This window comes from Aotus nancymaae, unplaced genomic scaffold, assembly GCF_030222135.1.
Source record: "Aotus nancymaae isolate 86718 unplaced genomic scaffold, 86718_ANA_hifiasm-v0.15.2.pri h1tg000032l_0, whole genome shotgun sequence".
Classification (NCBI taxonomy): domain Eukaryota; kingdom Metazoa; phylum Chordata; class Mammalia; order Primates; family Aotidae; genus Aotus; species Aotus nancymaae.
Genome location: NW_026988445.1, coordinates 440,393 through 461,052, shown reverse-complemented (window position 1 = coordinate 461,052; position 20,660 = coordinate 440,393). Strand labels below are relative to the sequence as shown.

Genomic DNA, 20,660 nt, shown 5'->3' with positions numbered 1-20,660 from the left:
CATGGTGAAACCTCATCTCTACTAAAATAAATTTAAAAAAATTAGCCAGGTGTGGTGGCACATGCCTATAGTTCCAGCTACTCAGGAGGCTGAGGCAGGAGAATCATTTAAACCTGGGAGGAGAGGTTGCAGATAGCTGAGATTGCACCACTGCACTCCAGCCTGGACAACAGAGTGAGACTCTTGTCTCAATAAGAAAAAAGAATGGTAGTAGTAGAGAAGAAGAAAAATAGAGGATGCTGAATATGTTTTGAAGGTAGTCCACTGGACTTAGAGATGGATTGAATGTGGAAGATTAAGGAAAGGGAGTAGTGAAAAATAGTCTTAGGTTTCGTCTTCAGATGACTGGGTGAACAGCAGTGTTCTTTGCTAAGATGGGGAAGACTAGAGAAAAGAGCCATTCTGTATTAAGCTTATTATATTTAAGATGTCTCATCTGGACCCAAAGAGTATGTCGATTTTTTTTTCATGGACACCCATTGCCCCTTTAGACTTGGTTATTATTCAACTGTCATTGAAAAAAATACTTGATTATTTGGCTATATGCCTCTCTACCCCTCCTTATTGCTGCCATCCAGCATCCTTATTTGTTGAAGACTTTGGGACTTGGCTTGTCCACCCTATTCCCTGGCATAATCATGGGCAACTTTAGGGGCTGCAAGGGCAATTTATCCAAGTTCCTGTCCTTAAGGTTCTTTGACCTGAAGCATGCCAGCAGTGACAATATGATACTGTGCTTTTGAATCCGAGTTCCCCTCCTTCCTAACTATGTAAGTTTGAAAACAGTGCTTAACCTTTTATGTCTCATTTTCATCATTTGCACATTGGGGATGATAGTATCTGTACAGTTGGAATTTTGTGAAGATTAAATACTAATTACTAGTGCATGGCACATAATAAACATTCCATAAATGTTAGCTATTAAGATTATTACTTAAATGTTTATTTAATAATATCTGCTACTATTATTATTTTAGTTATGTAACCCCTCCAAAAACTACCTCTTGAGCCTTGCCTTCTCATATTTTAGCCTCTTAAAATTTAAGTGCCAAAGGGACACTGACCATGATTTCCTAGTGTGTACAATGTACTTGCTTTAAAAAAAATAAAATTAAACTTATCAGCACTTCAATTCCAGTGGTTCTTATTTAGAAGTATGTATCAGGAGGGTTTTCAAAAGTCTGGGTCTTCCCTTGGGAAGTTTTACTAGAATGTTGTGGAGATGGGAGTGGCATCAGCATCTCTATGTATGATTGCCCTCCCTCCCTTTCTTTTCTAGGTAGTCTGCCATTTGTTTGCAAGGCTTCTTTTCCTCACCAGTCTCTCCTCCATTAATCAGTACCTTACGCCACTTTCACATGGCTTAACACCTTAACTCTTTGTTAACACCCTCCCTCAGATGAATCCAATCCTGTCTGCCTCAAACCTAGACTGCTTAAAACCATAGTTCTTCAGCTATGTCAAATTCACTTATGGATTATTTTGGCTCTCTAATTTTTTTTTTTTAAGAGAGAGTATCTATATGTGTCACCCAGACTGGAGTGTAGTGGCATGATCACAGTTCACAACAGCCTTGAGCTTCTGAGCACAAGAGATCCTCTGCCTCTGTCTCTAGAGTAGCTAAGACTACAGGTGTGTGCCACCACACCCGGCTACTTTTAAAAATTTTTATAGAGACAGATTCTCAGCTTTGTTACCCAGACTGGTCTTGAGCTCCTGGCCTCAAGGGGTCTTCCTGCCTTAGCCTCCCAGAGTGCTGGAATTGTAGGTGTGAGGCACTGTGCCCAGCTGGCTCTTTACTTTTTACTGTTAGACTGATTTTCATATGACACAGTAGGCATAGGGCTCTTTTAGTTACTAGTGATTCCCAAAGTGACTTTACTATCATATAATCCCATTACCATTACCCAGGATCTCTATGATACTATCAATTATATCTCTTTCATTTTTGCAACATGTTTAAATGGCATTAATTTTATTATTGTTTTATAAGTGAGCAAATGAAGGCACAGAATGATAAAATAGTTTGTTGCATCGGCTTGCAGGCATAATAAGCCTTTTTTCTCTACATTAATTCTGTTTCATAGGTCAGTATAATGGCTTTAGTGTCACTGTCTTTAAGGAGTTTTTGATGGGTTGTTTCTGTTTTCTTTTTGAGATGTGAGCTGTCCAGATTAATTCTAATCTATAACTTTTGTGGAAAGTGTATTGATATACATGGTAGAGAGTGTGTGTGTGTGTGTGTGTGTGTGTGTGTGTGTTATGTGTTATGTGTATGTAGTAGATGATAACCTTTAGCTTTGGTTTTTCAATAAGAATTTTAAAATGTATTGTAATTGGAAAATTTTTTTCCAGTTTTTATTCAGTTGTCCTTTTTTCCTTTGGAAATAGTGGACCTGACCCAATTCTTTTTTGAGAATTCATTTCATAGAACAATGTGTTAGAATATTTTTGTTCTTCTAATCAAGTGCAGTGTAAGAACTAGCAGGCATCCATAGCTTCTTTTCTATCCCTTGGTTAGGATATTAGCTTTATTACTGTATTTACGGGTCCTGGGATAGTAGGGCATGATCTGAGGAGCATAGCTACTTCATCTGTGTAATAAATTGCCTTTTTGCTACAAACATTTTAATCTTGATTTTGTTAGTCATTTAACTTTCTAACAGTAGTCCTTAAATTATAGTCTAAAAGAAGAATACCATATATATTAGAAATATTTGTTGTTGAATAAAATTAGGATTATTATAAAATTCAACATGACCTTATTGCTACCTCAGGATAATTTCTTGGTAAAAAGTTGATCCAAACTGAGTATGGTGGCTCATGCCTATCATCCCAGCACTTTGGGAGGCTGAGACAGGAGGAGCACTTGAGCCCAGGAGTCCAAGACCAGATTGGGCAACATAGTGAGACCCTAACTCAAAAAAAGAAAAGAAAAGACAAGTTGATCCAGGTACCTTCCCTTTTTTTCTTTTCTTTTCTTTTCTTTTTTTTTTTTTGAGACATTGTCTTGCTCTGTTGCCCAGGCTGGAGTGCAGTGGCACAATCTTGGCTCACTGCAATCTTTGCTTCCTAGGTTCAAGTAATTCTTTTGCCTTAGCCTCCCATGTAGCTGAGATTACAGATGTATGCCACCATACCTGCTAATATTTGTATTTTTAATAGAGATGAGGTTTCACCATGTTGGCCAGGCTGGTCAACATGTGATCTGCCTGCCTCGGCCTCCCAAAGTGCTGGGATTACAGGTGTAAGCCACCACACCCAACCGTCTTCACTTTTTTATTTAACATCCTATGTGAGTCTTCGTAAATTAACATTTAGTCTGAAAATAAATTTTGGCTAAGTTCTGGTTGAGAGATAAAACATGTAGTGGATTAACTCTTAATAATTATACTTTAAAGTATGATTTCTGAAAGTATTTAGAAGTGAACATTGAAAACCATTTATAATATATAATGTTAGATTATGTATAATGTTCTGAATATTAAAAGTATAATGCAATTCTTTTTCTATACTTGATAAGAAAAGAAAGACTATAATTTTGGGGGAAATAGAATGGAAAGGGGAGAGAGAGGTTGGGGAAAATTGAGGGAGGGATTATATTAATTCCTTAGGGCTGCTGTAACAAGTTAACACAAACTGGGTGGCTTACAGCAGATATTTATTGTTTCTCAGTTCTAGAAGTTAGAAGTCTTGAAATCGAGGTGTCAGCAGGGCCTTCCTCTCTCGAAAGACTCTTGGGGGGCTCTTCCTTTGCCTCTTCAGCTTCTGGTGGCTGTCCACCATCCTTGGTGGCCCTTGGCTTGTCACTTCAGTCTCTTCCTCTGTTGTCACATGGTGATCTCTCTATGTGTCTCTGACCATATTTTCCTCCTCTTATAAGGACTCCAATCATATTGAATTTAGGTTTAGGGCCCGCCCTAATTCAGTATGACCTCATCTTGATTCACAGATTCTGGGTGGACATGAATTTTTGGAGTATACTGTTCAACCCATTACAGAGGTATCCAAATTCAATTCATATTTTCATATTTAAACCAGTCATACTTACTAGATTTATCTGATTTATATAAAGCAAACAGGTAAGATACATTTTATATAAAAAATTTATTTTTATTTGCAGTTATATTGACATATCTGCTTTCCCACTGCATGGGCCTAGGTGTCTAGTTTTTTCCATTCATGTAGCACAGATTGCATTAAAGGACTGTTTGGCTGTGAAACATCTATTAGTACAGATGGAGAGCCAGAAAACTTTCCATATTACCTCTTAATAGCCCACTATTTATAGAAGCAAGCTAGACTTTTCTTGAGTTTTAACTGCTGTTCACCTCAGAAAAATACTTGAAATGTCTTATTTATTTTATATCCACAACATCTAACTGTGCCTGATGCTGATTTATTGAATGAAGAATGAATTAATGAAATATGTGTGTGTGTGTTTGTATGTCTGTGTGTCTCCATTAGAGGGTTGTCAACAGGGGCATATGGGGAGTTTTCATTTGGTTAGTATATTCTCTGTCCTTTTTAAAAACACAACTAGTGGCATCTCTCCTCTATTCTAAACTTTGCTTTTATTACTTAAAGTATATCATTCCATATTAGTACATAAGTGCTATGTTTACATAATATTTCATTGCATACATATATCATAATTTATTTAGCTGGTGTTCCTTAAAATATTTTTAATTGTGGTAAAATACACTAACATAAAATACACCATCTTAATTTTTTAAGTGTACAGGCCAGTTTTGTTAAGTATATTCACATTGTTGTGAACCCAATATCTAAAACTTTTCCATCTTGTAAAACTGAAACACTGTACTCATTAAACAACAATTTCCCCCTCCCCCAGCAACCACCATTCTACTGTTTCTATGAATTTGAGCTGATCTCCCTTTCTAGTTTTCATCTTTGCCTTTATAATCAAAGCTGTGATAAGTAGCCTTGTGTACATGTCATTTTGCACATAAATGAGTATATCTGTAGGGTAAATTTCTAGAAGTAGAATTGCTAGGTAAAAAAGTTTGTGCAAAATTAAATTTAATAATTTTGAAATATAGTGCAAAATTGACTTCCAAATAGGTCTCCCCATCCCTATTTCATCCAGAGCTTTTACATAGAGGTGGCTTGACTTCTTTCCTTGCAGCAGTGAGTGAGATAAGGATAGGGTAAAAGAGAATACTAACGTAGAATCAGCCTTTGGTAATTCATATCAAAATATGCTAGAAGCTTCTTTGTGAAATTCTGATGTTTGAAAACTGATGCTTGAAGTAAATTTACTATAAAATGAGGTGGCCCAGTGTGGTGGCTCATGCCTGTAATCTCAATACCTTGAGAGGCTGAGGCTTGTGGATTGCTTGAGCCCAGGAGTTTGAGACCAGCTTGGGCAACATGGCAAAACCCTGTCTCTACAAAAAAAAAATTATGGCTGGGTGCCGTGGGCACACCTGTAATCCCAGCACTTTGGGAAGCCAAAGAGGGAAGATCACCTGAGATCAAGAGTTTGAGACTAGCCTGGGCAACATGGTGAAACCCCGTCTCTACTAAAAATACAAAATTAGTCGGGTGTGGTGGTGCACACCTGTGATTCCAGCTACTGGTGAGACTAAGGCAGGAAAATCTCTTGAACCCGGGAGTTGGAGGTTGTGGTGAGCTGAGATTGTGCCATTGCACTCCAGCTTGGGCAACCAGAGCAAAATTTTGTCTCAAAAAAAAAAAAATTAGCTGGGCATGGTGACACATACCTGTAGTCCTGGCTGCTTGGGAGGCTGAGGTAGGAGGATCACTGAGCCCAGAGAGCTTGAAGCTGCAGTGAGCCATGATTGCACCATTGCACTCCAGCCAAGGTAATAGAGCAAGATCCTGTCTGAAAAAAAATTAAAAATAAATAAATGAAATTTGGCATAACTACATAGAAATAGCACTGTTTCCCTTAGAGTATACATATAGGTTTTGGTGCAGTGACTTTTCATTTGATAACTTCAAATCAATTGACATTTTTATTAGTTTTCTTACTTTGAAATGAAAGTATGTATTATGTCTGAATATTTTCTTATTAAAGTAGAATTTGGAGGGTTGGGAGCCACCTCTCATCAACGGTTAGTATTAACAGTTTGAAATTTATTTTTCCAGACTTTTTTCAGTGCATTGAACAACACATAAATTGTATTCCTGCTTTAAAAGATGAGATCATGCTATATTTACTGTTTTGTGATTTGCTTTGTTTAGTTCATAATATGTCTTTTTTGAGTTAGTGAATAGAGATTTCCTCTATTCTTTTAGTAGATTTATACTCTCCTATTACATCATAATTTTCTAGTCCATACCCTCATTGGTGAACGTTTAAATTGTGATAAACATTCTTTATACATATATCTTTGCTTATATGAACAAAAGTTTCTATAGGATAAATTCTAGGAAATAGAACTTCTAGATCAAAGATAGGACCATGGCTGGGCATGGTGGCTCATGCTTGTAATCCTAGCACTTTGGGAGGCTGAGGCAGTTGGATCACTTGAGGTCAGGAGTTCAAGACCAGCCTGACCAACACGGTAAAACCCCGTCTCTACTAAAAATACAAAAATTAGCTGGGCGTGGTGATGTGCACCTGTAATCCCAGCTACTTGGAAGGCTGAGGCAGGAGAATTGCTTGAACCCAGGAGGTAGAGGTTACAGTGAGCCGAGATTGCACCACTACACTCCAGCCTGGGTGACAGAGTTAGACTCCATCTCAAAAAAAAAAGTATGACTATTTTATATTTTAATATCTATTTGGGGGCTCTATAAAAGTTGTATTAACATTCTGATTTAAGTGTATAGGAAATACACTTAGTTCTTAACTTTCAGACATTTTAGCTAGGTGATGTATCATCATTAATGTACATCAGTTTTTTCTAATATAAGGTTTCTGATAATATAAAAATCTTTAAAATGACAGCTTTGAAACTTTTTATTCTTACAGTGATGGAATGGGGAGAAGATATTAAAGCAGTTTCAAAAGATGAAGCAGTGATGTTGGTGAATCATCAGGCAACAGGAGATGTGTGCACACTGATGATGTGCCTCCAGGACAAAGGACTGGTAAGCTACTCTGAAGGCAGTAGGTAGAAATCCAGAGAGGAAGGTAAAAAATAATTCATTCAGCCGTGGTGGCTCACACCTGTAATCCCAGCACTTTGGGAGGCTGAGGCAGGCAGATCACAAGGTCAAGAGATAGAGACCATCCTGGCCAACATGTTGAAACTCTGTCTCTACTAAAAATACAAAAATTAGCTGTTCATGGTGGCATGCACCTGTAGTCCCAGCTACTCGGGAGGCTGAGGCAGGAGAATCACTTGAACCTGGGGGAGCGGAGGTTGCAATGAGCCAAGATCGGGCCACTGCATTCCAGCCTGGCAACAGAACAAGACTCTGTCTCAAAAAAAAAGGAATCTGTTCAAATATCTTACTATTCTTTGGAATATAGACATAGACTTTAATATGTATACTTCAAAAATTTAGAAAATATTAAAAGGAAAAATATATCATTCTAAGTCACCCAGAAGGGGGATTTAGAGACTTTTTAAAAAAACTGGGACAATGTGAATTATGTTTCAATAAGACTTTTTAAAAATAGTAACTGGATGAAAGCAGGTTAATATAGTTCAAGTTGAGGGCTATCTGGAGGGGAAGAAGTGAATTGCCAATTTGAAAACTACAAACACAAAAAGCAGCTTTGACCTACAAAGTGGTGCCTCTTGTCATCTCAGCTAATTGGGAGGCTGAGGCAGGAGGATCGCTTGAGCCCAGGAGTTTGGGCTGTAGTTCTCTATGGTGATAAGGTGTCTGCACTAAGTTGAGCATAAATATGATGACCTCCTGGGAACAGGGAACAACTAGCTTGCCCAAGGAGGGTGAACCAGCTCAGGCTGGAAATGAAGCAGGCCAAAACTCCTGTGTTGATCAGTAGTGGGATCATGCCTGTGATCCACTGCACTCCAGCCTGGGAAACACAGCAAGACCCCATCTCTAAAACAAAAGGTGGAGAGAATGCTTATGATGGAATAAATATTTATAAACCGAGTAGATTTATTTATTTATTTATTTATTTATTTTTTTAAAGATGGGGTTTCACCATGATGGCCAGGCTGGTCTTGAACTCCTGACCTCAGGTGATCCACCCACCTCGTCCTCCCAAAGTACTGGGATTACAGGCGTGAGCCACCGCGCCCGGCAACCGAGTGGATTTAAAAAAATAAATTCAGCTTTTAGGCTTAAGAGAATTGTCACCTTAGAAGTTAAAGAGGTGATGTTCATAGAAAACTAAATAAATATAAAGTATATAAATTAATGGAGTTAATGTGTGACCTAACAGTAAATAATCAAATCGATGGAAGTTCATTAAGGGCTTAATAATTATGATCAGTGACTATAAGATGTATAAACACCATCCTATAAGATACCATTCTTCTCATCAAGTTGCCAATACCTTAGTGGCAGGTGGAAAAGGGTATCAGAAACAATGCTTTTTTTTTTTTTTTTTTTTTTTTGACACAGTCTTGCGCTGTTGCCCAGGCTAGAGTGTAGTGGTGCAATCTTGGCTTGCTGCAACCTCCGCCTCCCCGGTTCAAGCAATTCTCATGCCTCAGCCTCCCAAGCAGCTGGGACTAGGGACATAGATACCATGCCCGGATAATTTTTGTATTTTTAGTAGAGATGGGTTTTGCCATGTTGGCCAGGCTGCTTATCTCGAACTCCTGACCTCAGGTGATCTGCTCACCTCGGCCTCTCATAGTGCTGGGATTACAGGCATGAGCCATAAACAATACTTAATTGCAAAGTGAGGTGGCTTCAGTGGAGGATAAGTTCACTGTGTACCTGATGGACACAGAAAACTTTATGAAGGAGAGAGAACATAAACTTGTCCTTTAAGGACGAGTAGAATTTAGTTAGGTAGAGTGGTAAAGCAAGGACTTCTTTGTTAATGAAACAATCTTGACAAAAACATTTAAGTGAGAACAAGCTCTGGTGTGTTTAGGTTCCAGAGATTTTGATTGACTAGGTTAGGGTAGGGTCAGAAAATGAGAGGAGATTGAAAAAAAATATGTTTGATTATTGTACTATCTGTTTTTCTTATGTATCTGAAAAGCAGTGGCATAATCTTGCTGAAATGTGGAATAAATTAAGTCCTTTCTTATATTATGGATCTTGAATTGTTAAAAAAGTATCACTGTATAGATATATTTGCACTTATAATGAGATTTTTTGCCTCTCATCTAAGTTCATAATGTTAAAATTTTGCACAACTAGTTGATTTGTCTTTGTATAAAAGAGAATCTTCAATTAGTTAACATTGTTATTCTTACAGATGGGATCATTACATTTATAGTGATTATCCTTAGGGCCTACAATGTCCTTAAGCATTTTTTGAATCTAAAAGGATGATTAAAATGGTCAATATAAATAGGTCTAACTGTATTCTAACACCAGTTTGGCATGGATGATAACTGTATTAACCAGAGTATTAGGTAATTTGAAATTCCCCAGTCATGTGGACAAAAGAAAGTTTGGTTGATTTGTTTGCCTTTATAAAAATATTTGAATTAGTTTGCTAGGTTCATTTTTCTGTCCCAAGTAATTTTCCATTTTCAGATTAGTTAATACTGAGCATTCTAAATAATACTCTGATAATATTGAATAATTTGAAAGCTAGAAGGATTTTTAACTTTTTTCATAAAGGAGTAACTGAGAAATATAGGAGTGGAAGCATTATAATTTTTCCCTGCTGCCTAATAATTACAGAGCAATATTAATTTGTATTTACTAATAGGAGTGTTTACTTGATTTATTTTATATGTTATGGATACATTCAAAGAAGGAAGGCTGTTGTGGGCCCATTAAAAAATATTACTTTGATAGTAATGTAATTGTAACATAGCTTTTGAATTCGAGAGACTTCTTGAAGCCCCCATCAGTTTCTCAGTGGGAGTACTGTTGGCATTTTATTAGGACAACAAACACTGTTGTTCAGAACTGTCCCTGGGCATTGCCAGATATTTTGTTTACCCAATTGCTACATACTAAATTCTAGTAGCACTCCTTAGTCATTGTGACAAGCGAAATTATCCTGCAGTTTCCATACTCACCCAATGGAAAACCATTGACCCTATTGTAATTTCAAAAGGACAAAGAGAGTGCAGTCATTTATTTACCTCTCTAGACGATGTTTTGATATGTAGAAAATCCGTGCATCCAGATAAAGAATAATTGATATAGATTGATTTTGTCTCTTAGAAATAATGGAAAAGCGCTGAGTGACAGACCTATCAAACATTGACAGAGTTGATTTAGGCAGCTTATGTTTACTGATCCTATTTTTGAAAAATATGAAACAAAGGATTAATTGTATTTTCTGAAAGTGTTAGTAGCTTTTTAATGTGTCTATGAATTGTCTTGGCCCATGATAAAGCTAAGCATTTTTATTTCTGTCAAAAGAACTTTATTAAATGTTTTATAAACATTTATTGACTTATAACACTTCCCCTAAAATAAGTTGGAACAGAGCTATTCATACAAATCCAGAAGGTAGCTTGGCTATCTTTACTGAATTTATGTGTTTTAAGTGACCCTTCTAACTGAAGAGATAAATCCACCATGAATGAAAGGTTAAATATAAAAGCTACTTATTTGGCATTTAAAACCCAGAAGTCAGTAAATTACAGCTACACTTCATAATGTGTCTAAAGCTAAAATGCTTTATAGGTTGAATCCACTGCTTTTTCTTTGTTCGGGGGACACTTTTCAACAAATTTTATTTAGTCCAAATGTCAGTTTATTTAAACAAAGTACTGTAATCATCATTGCAAAGCAAAACAAGATGGGATGCTGGTGATTATCTTACTCTGTATTAGTTGCTTGAGGAATCAGTTCTTTCTTTACTAGGCACATATCTTCATTTTTTAAAAAAGTGATTTAATATAGTAAAGCTGATGGAGTAGGAGTTGTGTAGCTGGAAAACTAAGGCAGAAGCTGTAATATTATATCATCTGTGGGCTTTTACAATGCTTTTATAAAAGCAGCACATGGATATCAGTGTTTTAGTTTTTTCCATATGTGCAAGTTCACATAATTTGGTTCTTAGGGATGATGTTTACATCTATTGTTCCCATGGGAAACCAAAGTAGAACTCATTGCATTCTTGATTGAGTTTATAGCTTTCACTTTAGTTAAGGCTTATAACAAGAAATGCTATTTCCTCAGCAGGAAAGAACAATTCTCCTGCCTCAACCTACTGAGTAGCTGAGATTGCAGACATGCACCACCATGACCGACTAATTTTTGCATTTTAGTAGAGATGGGGTTTCACATGTTGACCAGGCTGGTCTCAAACTCCTGACCTCAAATGATCCACCTGCCTTGGCCTCCCAAAGTGTTGGGATTACAAGTGTGAGCCACTGTGCCTGGCCTGTACTTTTAATTTTTAAATTTGCATGAAAGTCTTCTGCTCTTGATATAGGTATTAAATCTTATCAGCAGTGGATAATATTTTTGGGTTTAAGGACTGAGACACTACAAATATTTTTATCCTGGCAAAGAGCATGACTTTGCATAAATTAACAAATATTCTTCATAATAGAGTATGTAAATCATTCTATTATATTAATTTTTAAATGTTTTATTTCAGACACTAACTTTTTATGTTTTAGCTATGAAGCTACACTCAGATTTTAAAAAGTCACAAGTGAATATTCATTACATGTATAGTCTTGTTTGATAACCACTTTATTGTATTGTTTCAAAATAATTTTACAAGTTATATAAGAATTACCAGAGTCTTTGTTTAGGGTAGAACACAGTTGAAATCATTAAGTCCAAATTTAAGAAGTTGATTCAGTTTCATTTTTTATACAGTGATTTATGTACCTGTGACTTAGGATTTGAAGACTTGGAATCAAGACCTGTAATTTTTCATGTAGACTCTGTTACTAACTGTGCTTTATTTGTAGAAATAGAGTTAGATTTAAGATATTTTGGTTAATTAAAAGTATGCTTGGATGATTATACTTAAAGCTTGGAGACTTGGCTAGACTATAGTCAGGTTTCTTCTATCCAGTATTATTTCTTGCTTTTAAATATTTTAGGTTGTCGCTCAAATGATGTGGTTGATGGATCATATTTTTAAGTACACAAACTTTGGAATTGTTTCTCTAGTTCATGGAGACTTCTTTATAAGACAGGTAAGTAATGAGCATTTTTTTCCCATAGTGATAGCCTGGTCAGTTTGATTCTTTATTATAAAAAGAGGTATAACAAAATCAATTATAATAGGTAGGGCTAGTTCTAACTGATCTCAGGGAGCTCTTTTTGAGACAGAGTGTCGCTCTGTTGCCCAGGCTAGAGTGCAGTAGCACCATCTTGACTCACTGTAACCTCCACTTCCTGGGTTCAAGTGATTCTCATGCCGCAGCCTCTGGAGTAACTGGGACTATAGGTATGCCACTATGCCCAGCTAATTTTTGTATTTTTAGTAGAGATGGGGTTTCACCACGTTGGCTAGGCTGGTCTCGAACTCCTGGCCTCAAGTGATCCACCTGCCATGGCCTCCCAAAGTGCTCGGATTACAAGTGTGAGCCACTGTGCCCGCCTCAGGGAACTCTTTCTCTGAATCTTTGTTCTCTAACCACTTTTTTCAATCTAAATTTAAGCATGCATAAGTATTAAAATGCTTAAAATGCAAATATTCCTATCTCTTCTCCCATTTAGAAGGTATAATTTAGTTGATTAAGCATTCCCCACCATTCAGTTCTTAGCTATGTGAATTGGGCAAATTATTTAAACACTCAAGTTTTTTCATTTTCCAAATTTGGATAATATGTAGTATCCCCCCCAATGGTTGTTGTGGGGATTAAGTGAAGTAATACCTATAAAGTACTCAAAACACCGTCGGCTACCTTCATCATCATTTTTATCTTGATTACTACTATTGTATCACTATTATTTTTATTTACTAGGCACTGTTGTATAATATAGAAGATATCTAAATTACTAGTAGGCAGATTATTAAATAAATTAACAAATAAATAATGTAATAATAATAATAGGAGATGTTTTGGGAGTTCATAGTGGGAAAAGTAAGTATATCAGATTTATGTGAATCCAGAAAAACTTTAGAGAAGAAGATGATATTTGGCACAAGTTTTAAAGAATACGTATGAATTTGATGGAGGAAAGTGAATTGAGAAGTCCCAAGCATTAGAAATAGTTTAGGGTAGAAAGAAGAATCATAGTCTTTTATCAGCACTACATTATTTTCTTGATTTGTTACTAGTATTACAGGCTTTATTTTCACCAAAATGGATAACTGAAATATGGTATGTAAGAGCTTTTGTGTATGATAATACCACACTCATTTGGTGTTTACATATTTAACAACCTGGATTGTATGGTGCTTCGCACATAATGATTACTTCATGAATAACTGGGGTGAATCTAATTAAGCCTTTTCCAAGAACCACAAATTCAGAAATAAACTGGAAGTGAGCAGAAAAACTTCTAAGTTCAATGAAAATAGGTGTCACAGAACACATATACTTGACTCCAGATAGTTTTATGTACTGGACATTATATCATTTCTTTCTGGAAACACCCTTTATTCTTCTGAGCAGAGAAACAAATATAAGCATAGCCTGGAACCACAAGAAGTGGCAATGGGGATGGGACACAAGGTCAAGACAAAATAAACTGATCAGGACAACCTAACAAAGATCCTAGCCTAATATTTCAGAGAAGGCAGCAGAACCAACAATTAGAAAGCTTAGCAGTCTCAGGGATCCAGTGGAAAAGCTAGTTCAGCACCTTACCTCATTTCCACCCTTAGGAAATGGTTGAATTTATAGTATAGTGTAACAGTTGACCCTAATCATGATCCTCAGGCATCAAGAAGAGAGGCTGGGCATGGTGGCTCATGCCTGTAATCTCAGCACATTGGGAGGCCGAGATGGGCAGATCGCTTGAGGCCAGGAGTTCGAGACCAGTCTGGCCAACATGGTGAAACCCCATCTCTACTAAAAATACAAAAATTAGCAGGGCATGGTGGCATACACCTGTAGTCCCAGCTACTTGGGAAGCTGAGACAGGAGTATCACTTGAGCCTGGGAGGTGGAGATTGCAGTGAGCCAAGATTGCGTCACTGCACTCCAGCCTGGGCAACACAGTGAGATTCCATCTCAAAAAAAAAAGAAAAAAAGAAAAAAAAGAAAGGCTAAATTATACTAAATTATCAGTGGACTTTTAGATAAAAGTCAAAAATTAGGTACTTCAAAATATTTTTTTGTGATTACTATGTGAAGTTTTGTTTACATAAAGATTACATTTCAAAGTATCTGGAAAGTTTGCAAATTTATGTCTAAAGAGCAACATTTTTTTCCCCTGATAGATTAGTAATAAAAATTATAACATGAGGGGAAGAAAGGGAAAAAGTATTAATGTTTAAAAGAAAAATTCTCTTAAGACTTTGCTACTAGACCATTTTGACAAGCTTTTCCAAGAATAGTAAAAATATTTTACATATCATCTTGAGAACTTAATAACTATTTTAATCATAATCAATTCACCTCAGTAAACTGACTAAGAAAATGTCTTACTTGTTTTCCATTTGGGATACATTTGGAATGTAAAGACTGAAAGCATACTAATTATTTTGAGGAGCTTCTGTAGTTTTATTGGCTGGAATATTATTGGCAAACTGATCACACTGAAAGAAACAATCTTTGATATTTAGTTGTAAGCTTTGGGCCTTCCTGCAAGTTTTTCTGGATTCTTCTTTTTAGACTTCAGATCATTTTCTTTTCTCTCTTTCCCTCTCAATTAAGATACAGTCCATTAGAATGTCTTTTTAGCCTTACTTTCACATTTTTTCCCAAATGTAACTACTTATCGTCAATAGGGTATGATTGAATCTCATCAAATTCCCTTGTGTGGCATACTGCAAGTCTTCTGACTTAGCTCCTGTAGTCTTTTGGTCACAGGAGCCAGCCAGCAGATTTTCTTTTTTTTTGAGACAGGGTCTCACACTGTCACCCAGGCTGGAGTGCAGTGGTGCCATCAGGGCTCACTGTAGCCTCGAACTTGTGGGCAAGGGTGATCCTCCCACCTCAGCCTCCTGAGTAGCTGGAACCACTGACATGTGCCACTGCACCTGGCTAATTTTTGTATTTTTTCTGTAGACGGGGTTTCACCATTTGCCCAGGCTGGTCAGATATTTTAAACATGAATAAGATTATAACACTTCCTTGTGCAAAACCATCCAAAGATGTCCCTTCCAAAATGACTTACCATGCATAAGGCTCTTCTCATTTGGTCTCCACCTCACTCTACAGTTTCATCTCTTACCACTGACTTTGTTGTTTATCACACTTCAGCCCCTCTAGCCTTGGTGCTGTTCTTTGAACATGCCAAACTCGTTCCCACCAAATGACCTTTGTCCTTTTCATTCTTGTCACCTGAAATATTCTGCCTTGCATCTTCACATGACTTATTCCTTCACGTTATCAACTCTGCTCAAATGTCACCTCATAGGAGCTTTCTCTGACCCTCTTGACCTTTTCTATCCGTTTACTCTTTTCTTCCTAACACATATTACTAGTTGAATTTGCATCCCACATTTACCAACTTCCAAATCTAGAGTGTAAGCGCCATGAAGTTATCTTATTTCCTCCTCTATGTCTAGTGCCTAGGACAGTGCATGGCATATATCAGGCACTCAGTAAGCAGTCAATGAATTGATGAATGACTGAACTTTCAAGGGCAATCAGAACAATTTCCTTTTCCTTCAGAAAGAATGATTTATTTATATAAGTGCTAATAACTTCTTTTTACCACTGTGGTCAAAAAGGGAAGTAAGGGAGGTGAGAGTCACTATTTTATTGTATGATTGGATTTTAATTTAGAAGCTGTAATTTCTATTTAATTTTATGGCATTTTAATTTTGGATATACCTGTACTTATTATATGTGTGTGTACTTTCTAGGGAAGATCTTACCGTGACCAACAGCTGCTGCTTCTAAAGAAGCACTTAGAAAATAATTACAGGAGCAGAGGTCGAAAATGGATTGTTTTGTTTCCAGAAGGGGGCTTCCTCAGGAAGAGGCGAGAAACAAGTCAGGCATTTGCCAAGAAAAATAACTTGCCATTTCTTACACATGTTACTCTGCCAAGGTCTGGGGCAACAAAAATTATTTTGAATGCCCTTGTAGCACAACAGGAAAATGGAAGTCCAGCAGGAGGAGATGCTAAAGAATTAGGTATGATGGTTTTTAGCATTTTTTACCTTGTTGGAATTAAAGGATTTTCTGGAGTTACAGAAGATGATCATTGTTTTTTTGTATTTGTAATTTTTGTTAAATAAAAATAATACTCAAGGAGAAGATGAAACTGTAATTTAAAAGTTTCTATTTACAAAAGTAGTCCATGCTTATAATAATCTTCTCAAATAATACAGAAATGCATAAAGTCAAAGATGTCTTTCTCCTGTCCTACTTGTATGGAGCCATTCCCATGGCTGCAGTAAATATTCTTATAAATATCTTTACATATTGGTGAAACTATTTCTGTAGTACAGATTCCTAGAAGTGGAATTGCTAGGTTAAAAGATTTAACTATAGAAATGACATGTTTGAAAAACTAATCTTTTCATTTATCAAATAATACATATTTTCATTTATTAAATTGAGAAAGCTTTTTGGTTTTCTGTTTTTTGTTTGTTTGTTTGTTTGTTTTGTTCTGGGATTTCTTGGGAAGCAGTCTTGCTGTATTATCCAGGCTGGAGTGTAGTGGTACGATCATAGCTCCCTGTAGCCTTGAATTCCTGGGCTCAAGTGATCTTCCCCCCTCAACCTTCTGAGTAGCTAGGGTTATAGGCACATGCCACCATGCCCGGCTAATTTTTTAGTTTTTTTGTAGAGATGGGATCTTGCTATGTTGACCAGACTAGTGTCAAACCCCTAACCTGAAGTGATACTCCTGCGTCGGCCTCCCACAGTGCTGGGAGTATAGGTGTAAGCCACCATGTCCAGCCTTGTTTGTTTTAAATACAGAGAACTAATTTAATGCAATTTGACAGTATTAAGAGCATTAAGTGTTAATAAATGACTCTGTTATTATACTGCAAATAATATTTATCAAAAGGAAATAATCTGAAATGCAGGCAAAGAAGTTTATTACAGATAATAGCCAAAAAACTGGAATTAGCCAGAAGCAATAATGGATTAGTAATTATCAAATATCCATACAATGGAATACAACACAGCTGTTACAAATGATGTTTATGGAGTATTTGTATTGGCTTGGAAAAATGTTTATGCTCTAATGATAATAGGGTGGGGAAACATACAACTCTGGTGAAAACAATTTGAATTCAAATATGTAAACAACAAGGCAGTAGGAAATGCGTGAAAGGAAAGACACCAAAATGTTAGCAGTGATTGCTTTTCTGAGTTGTAACATTATGGATTATTTTGCTCTATTTATTTTGCTTTTCTGAATTTTCTGTTTTTAAAAATAATGTGTATGTATTACCTTCTTACCAGGAAAAAGCAAATCATAGTCAAAGATGCAACTACCCTGGAGATAGCCTGGTAAATTACAAGTTTTGCAGAAGATATTTATGTCCATAGCGTGAAGACTGTTTTGAACAAGTTTAAGATACTACCGTGAAAGTTCGGTTATAAATTAAAAAGCTGAAAGGCATTCATTAGGCCTGTTTCCTTTGTAGTGTTTTGCTGTTTCTTTTCATATTCTTTAGATGAGAATTGAAATGATTGGCCTTCAGAAATAGTGTGTTTTTAAATGGCAATAAGGACCAGACATAGAAATAATGCCTGTGAGATTTAACTGAGTTTTCCTTTTATTTGTTTTTCCCAAGCAGCTGCTTGGCAGTCAGCTCTTTTAATCTTTCATCATCTATTAAAAAGACAAATTGAAAGAGTCTTTTAATAGAAAAGGAAAGTTCAGAATAGCTTCACTACTGTAGAGACATTGGCAATGGCAGCCAAGCCAAAGCTTGAAGGCAAATGCCTTCCAAACAGGATTAGTTGCACTAATAAAGACTTCTGTTTTAAAATAGTTTCACCCAGTCAATACCCTGTGGTGTTCTAGATCTCAAAGGTAGGGGCAATTGTTATACTGATTGCATAATAATGAAAAAAAATGGTTTGTTCTTTTAGAGAGAACTAGTTTATGTTTATAACTAAAGCAATCTATTTTTTAATCCTACCTTAAAATTTTTCATTCTTCCTGTTTAGAAAAAAATCATAAGTATATCTGAAAACTAGTTTTACCTATATTCTATTATTTTCTTTTCTATATTTTGTTATTTTGCATTTTATTTTCTTTTGTGTCCATATTCACTAGCATTTTATTCCATGTATACACAAACTATGCCTTTATGTTTGTTTTAATATGTGATCCATACATACATACCAAAGTTAAGTTCTGTCTGATTAACTTTAAAAGGATTAGTGTTTTTGTTATCACATGATTTAATAGATACTAAACTGAATTTTGGTGTTTCTTTCTCACCATTTCATTATAAAAATTTTCAAACATACAGCAGGTATATCATTGGTAGCTTGTTAAAATGTGTTGTTTTACATAAACCCTGTTCATGTAGCAATATGTTATTTAAAAATTAATTTTTTTACTTGTTTTACAAGTATATTTTTCTCCTTCACAATGTTGTTCTAAAATCTTTACAGAATTTAAGGCCAGGTTTCAAATTATTTGACATACAAAAGTAGTATGTCATTGATTCCTTATGCACATTTGGACTTACACTTGAAAATGAGTTTTCTTTTTTTAGGGATCTCTTACATACATCAAATAAATAATGGACCATTATACTCTAAACTCTGGCCATCAGTATCCTCTGTGAGGATTCCCTTCTCAGTTCTCTCTCACCTTTGTACCCCATGCTGGGATAAAAACAGTGTGCAAAGGATCAAACTTAGCAGAACTTACCATCCCCTCTTTACAACAGTAGTCACCAGTTGTACCTTCCAAAGGACAGGAAGCTTTATTGCTTTATGTATAAATAACTCTTGCTAAAATTAGGGGAGATATTTTACTTTATTTTATTTACTTATTCATTTATTTATTATTATTTTTTGAGACAGAGCCTCTCTCTGTCACCCAGACCTGAGTGCAGTGGCGCGATCTTGGCTCACTGCAACCTTCACCTTCTGGGTTCAAGCGATTTTCCTGCCTCAGCCTCCCAAACAGCTGGGACTACAGGCATGCGCTACCATATCTGGCTAATTTTTTGTATTTTTAGTAGAGATGGGGTTTCACCATGTTAGCTGGGCCAGTCTTGAATTCCTGACCTCAGGTAATCCGCCCACCTCTGCCTCCCAAAGTGGTGGGATTACAGGCATAAGCCACTGCACCTGGACTGCTTTGTTTTAAATAAGAGCAGCAACAGACAAAGTGTATCCATAAAGAATGCTTAATTTTGTGCCCATGTTCCAATATTTATTAATGTCCGTCCTAGTATGAAAAATCTTGGTGTTTGTATTATATTATATTATGTTTACTGAATGATTTTTTTTGTTTTGAAGTCTGGTTTTTGTTTTTATGATGTGAATGTAGTTTCTGACCTTTTCATAGGTCAGTTTTTTTTATAGGAGTATTAAATATAAATTAGACCTTCATAGTGCATAATTGTATCAGATACTTGAATGGTTCATGTTCAGTAGATAATGGTGTTCTTTGTTTTGAGGTTCATCCACTTTATAACATATTAGGCAATGCTTAGTTTCTTCTGAAGAGCATTATAGAACAACAGCACCAAAGTTCATCCTTAGAATTTTTCTTAAAGCAAAAGGTGTATTGACATACCTTACACTGGTCAAGTACTATGTCATTTGCTGCAGATTATATAAAAGTTGATTTAATTTTAAGTCTTTTTTTCTTTGTTCTCAGACAGCAAATCAGAAGGCCTCCAGTGGATAATAGATACAACGATAGCTTATCCCAAAGCTGAACCTATAGATATACAAACCTGGATCCTTGGATACAGGAAACCAACAGTCACACATGTACATTACAGGTAAGAATTCTATATTAGTACTCAGAATATATTCAACAATACTATCTTAGGACAGTGGGAATGTTTTAATATTTAGTTTTTAATCTTTACCAGTAGAAATAGTTGGCTCAAGTTCATTTTTATGCTGCATTTTTAATATTAAAATATCATTTGAAGTAGCTATTTCACTCAGTGATAGAGACCTCTAAAAATTGTATTCTAAAGGCACTATGATTATTTGGTTGCCTGACACTTTTCAGTAAAATTAACTGAAAGGGCAAACATCAAGGATAAATATATACTCACTTGGTTAAGAAGGTATGTATTAATAGAGAAGCTACAGAAAAGGGGATCCGATCCAGACCCCACGAGAAGTTCTTGGATCTTGTGCAAGAAAGAATTCAGGGTGAGTCCATAAAGTGGAAGCAAGTTTATTAGGAAAGTAAAGGAATAAAAGAATGGCCACTCCATAGACAGAGCAGCCCTCAGGGGTTGCCCATTTTTATGGTTATTTCTTGATGATATGCTAAATAAGGGGTGGATTATTCATGCATTCCCTTTTTAGACCATATAGGATAACTTCCTGACATTGCCATGG

General features: G+C 36.1%; 1 protein-coding gene across 2 annotated transcripts in view; it reads left to right on the top strand.

Moving 5' to 3' along the window:
• Positions 1 to 20,660, top strand: part of LPGAT1 (lysophosphatidylglycerol acyltransferase 1) — an 86,876-nt gene that overhangs the window by 31,815 nt on the left and 34,401 nt on the right. For both annotated transcript variants that reach the window (XM_064383484.1, XM_012459600.3), the window contains 4 exons: positions 6,965 to 7,083; positions 12,123 to 12,218; positions 16,010 to 16,283; positions 19,957 to 20,083. In XM_064383484.1, coding sequence (XP_064239554.1) covers positions 6,965 to 7,083; positions 12,123 to 12,218; positions 16,010 to 16,283; positions 19,957 to 20,083 — 616 coding nt within the window. The remainder of the gene's footprint in view (positions 1 to 6,964; positions 7,084 to 12,122; positions 12,219 to 16,009; positions 16,284 to 19,956; positions 20,084 to 20,660) is intronic.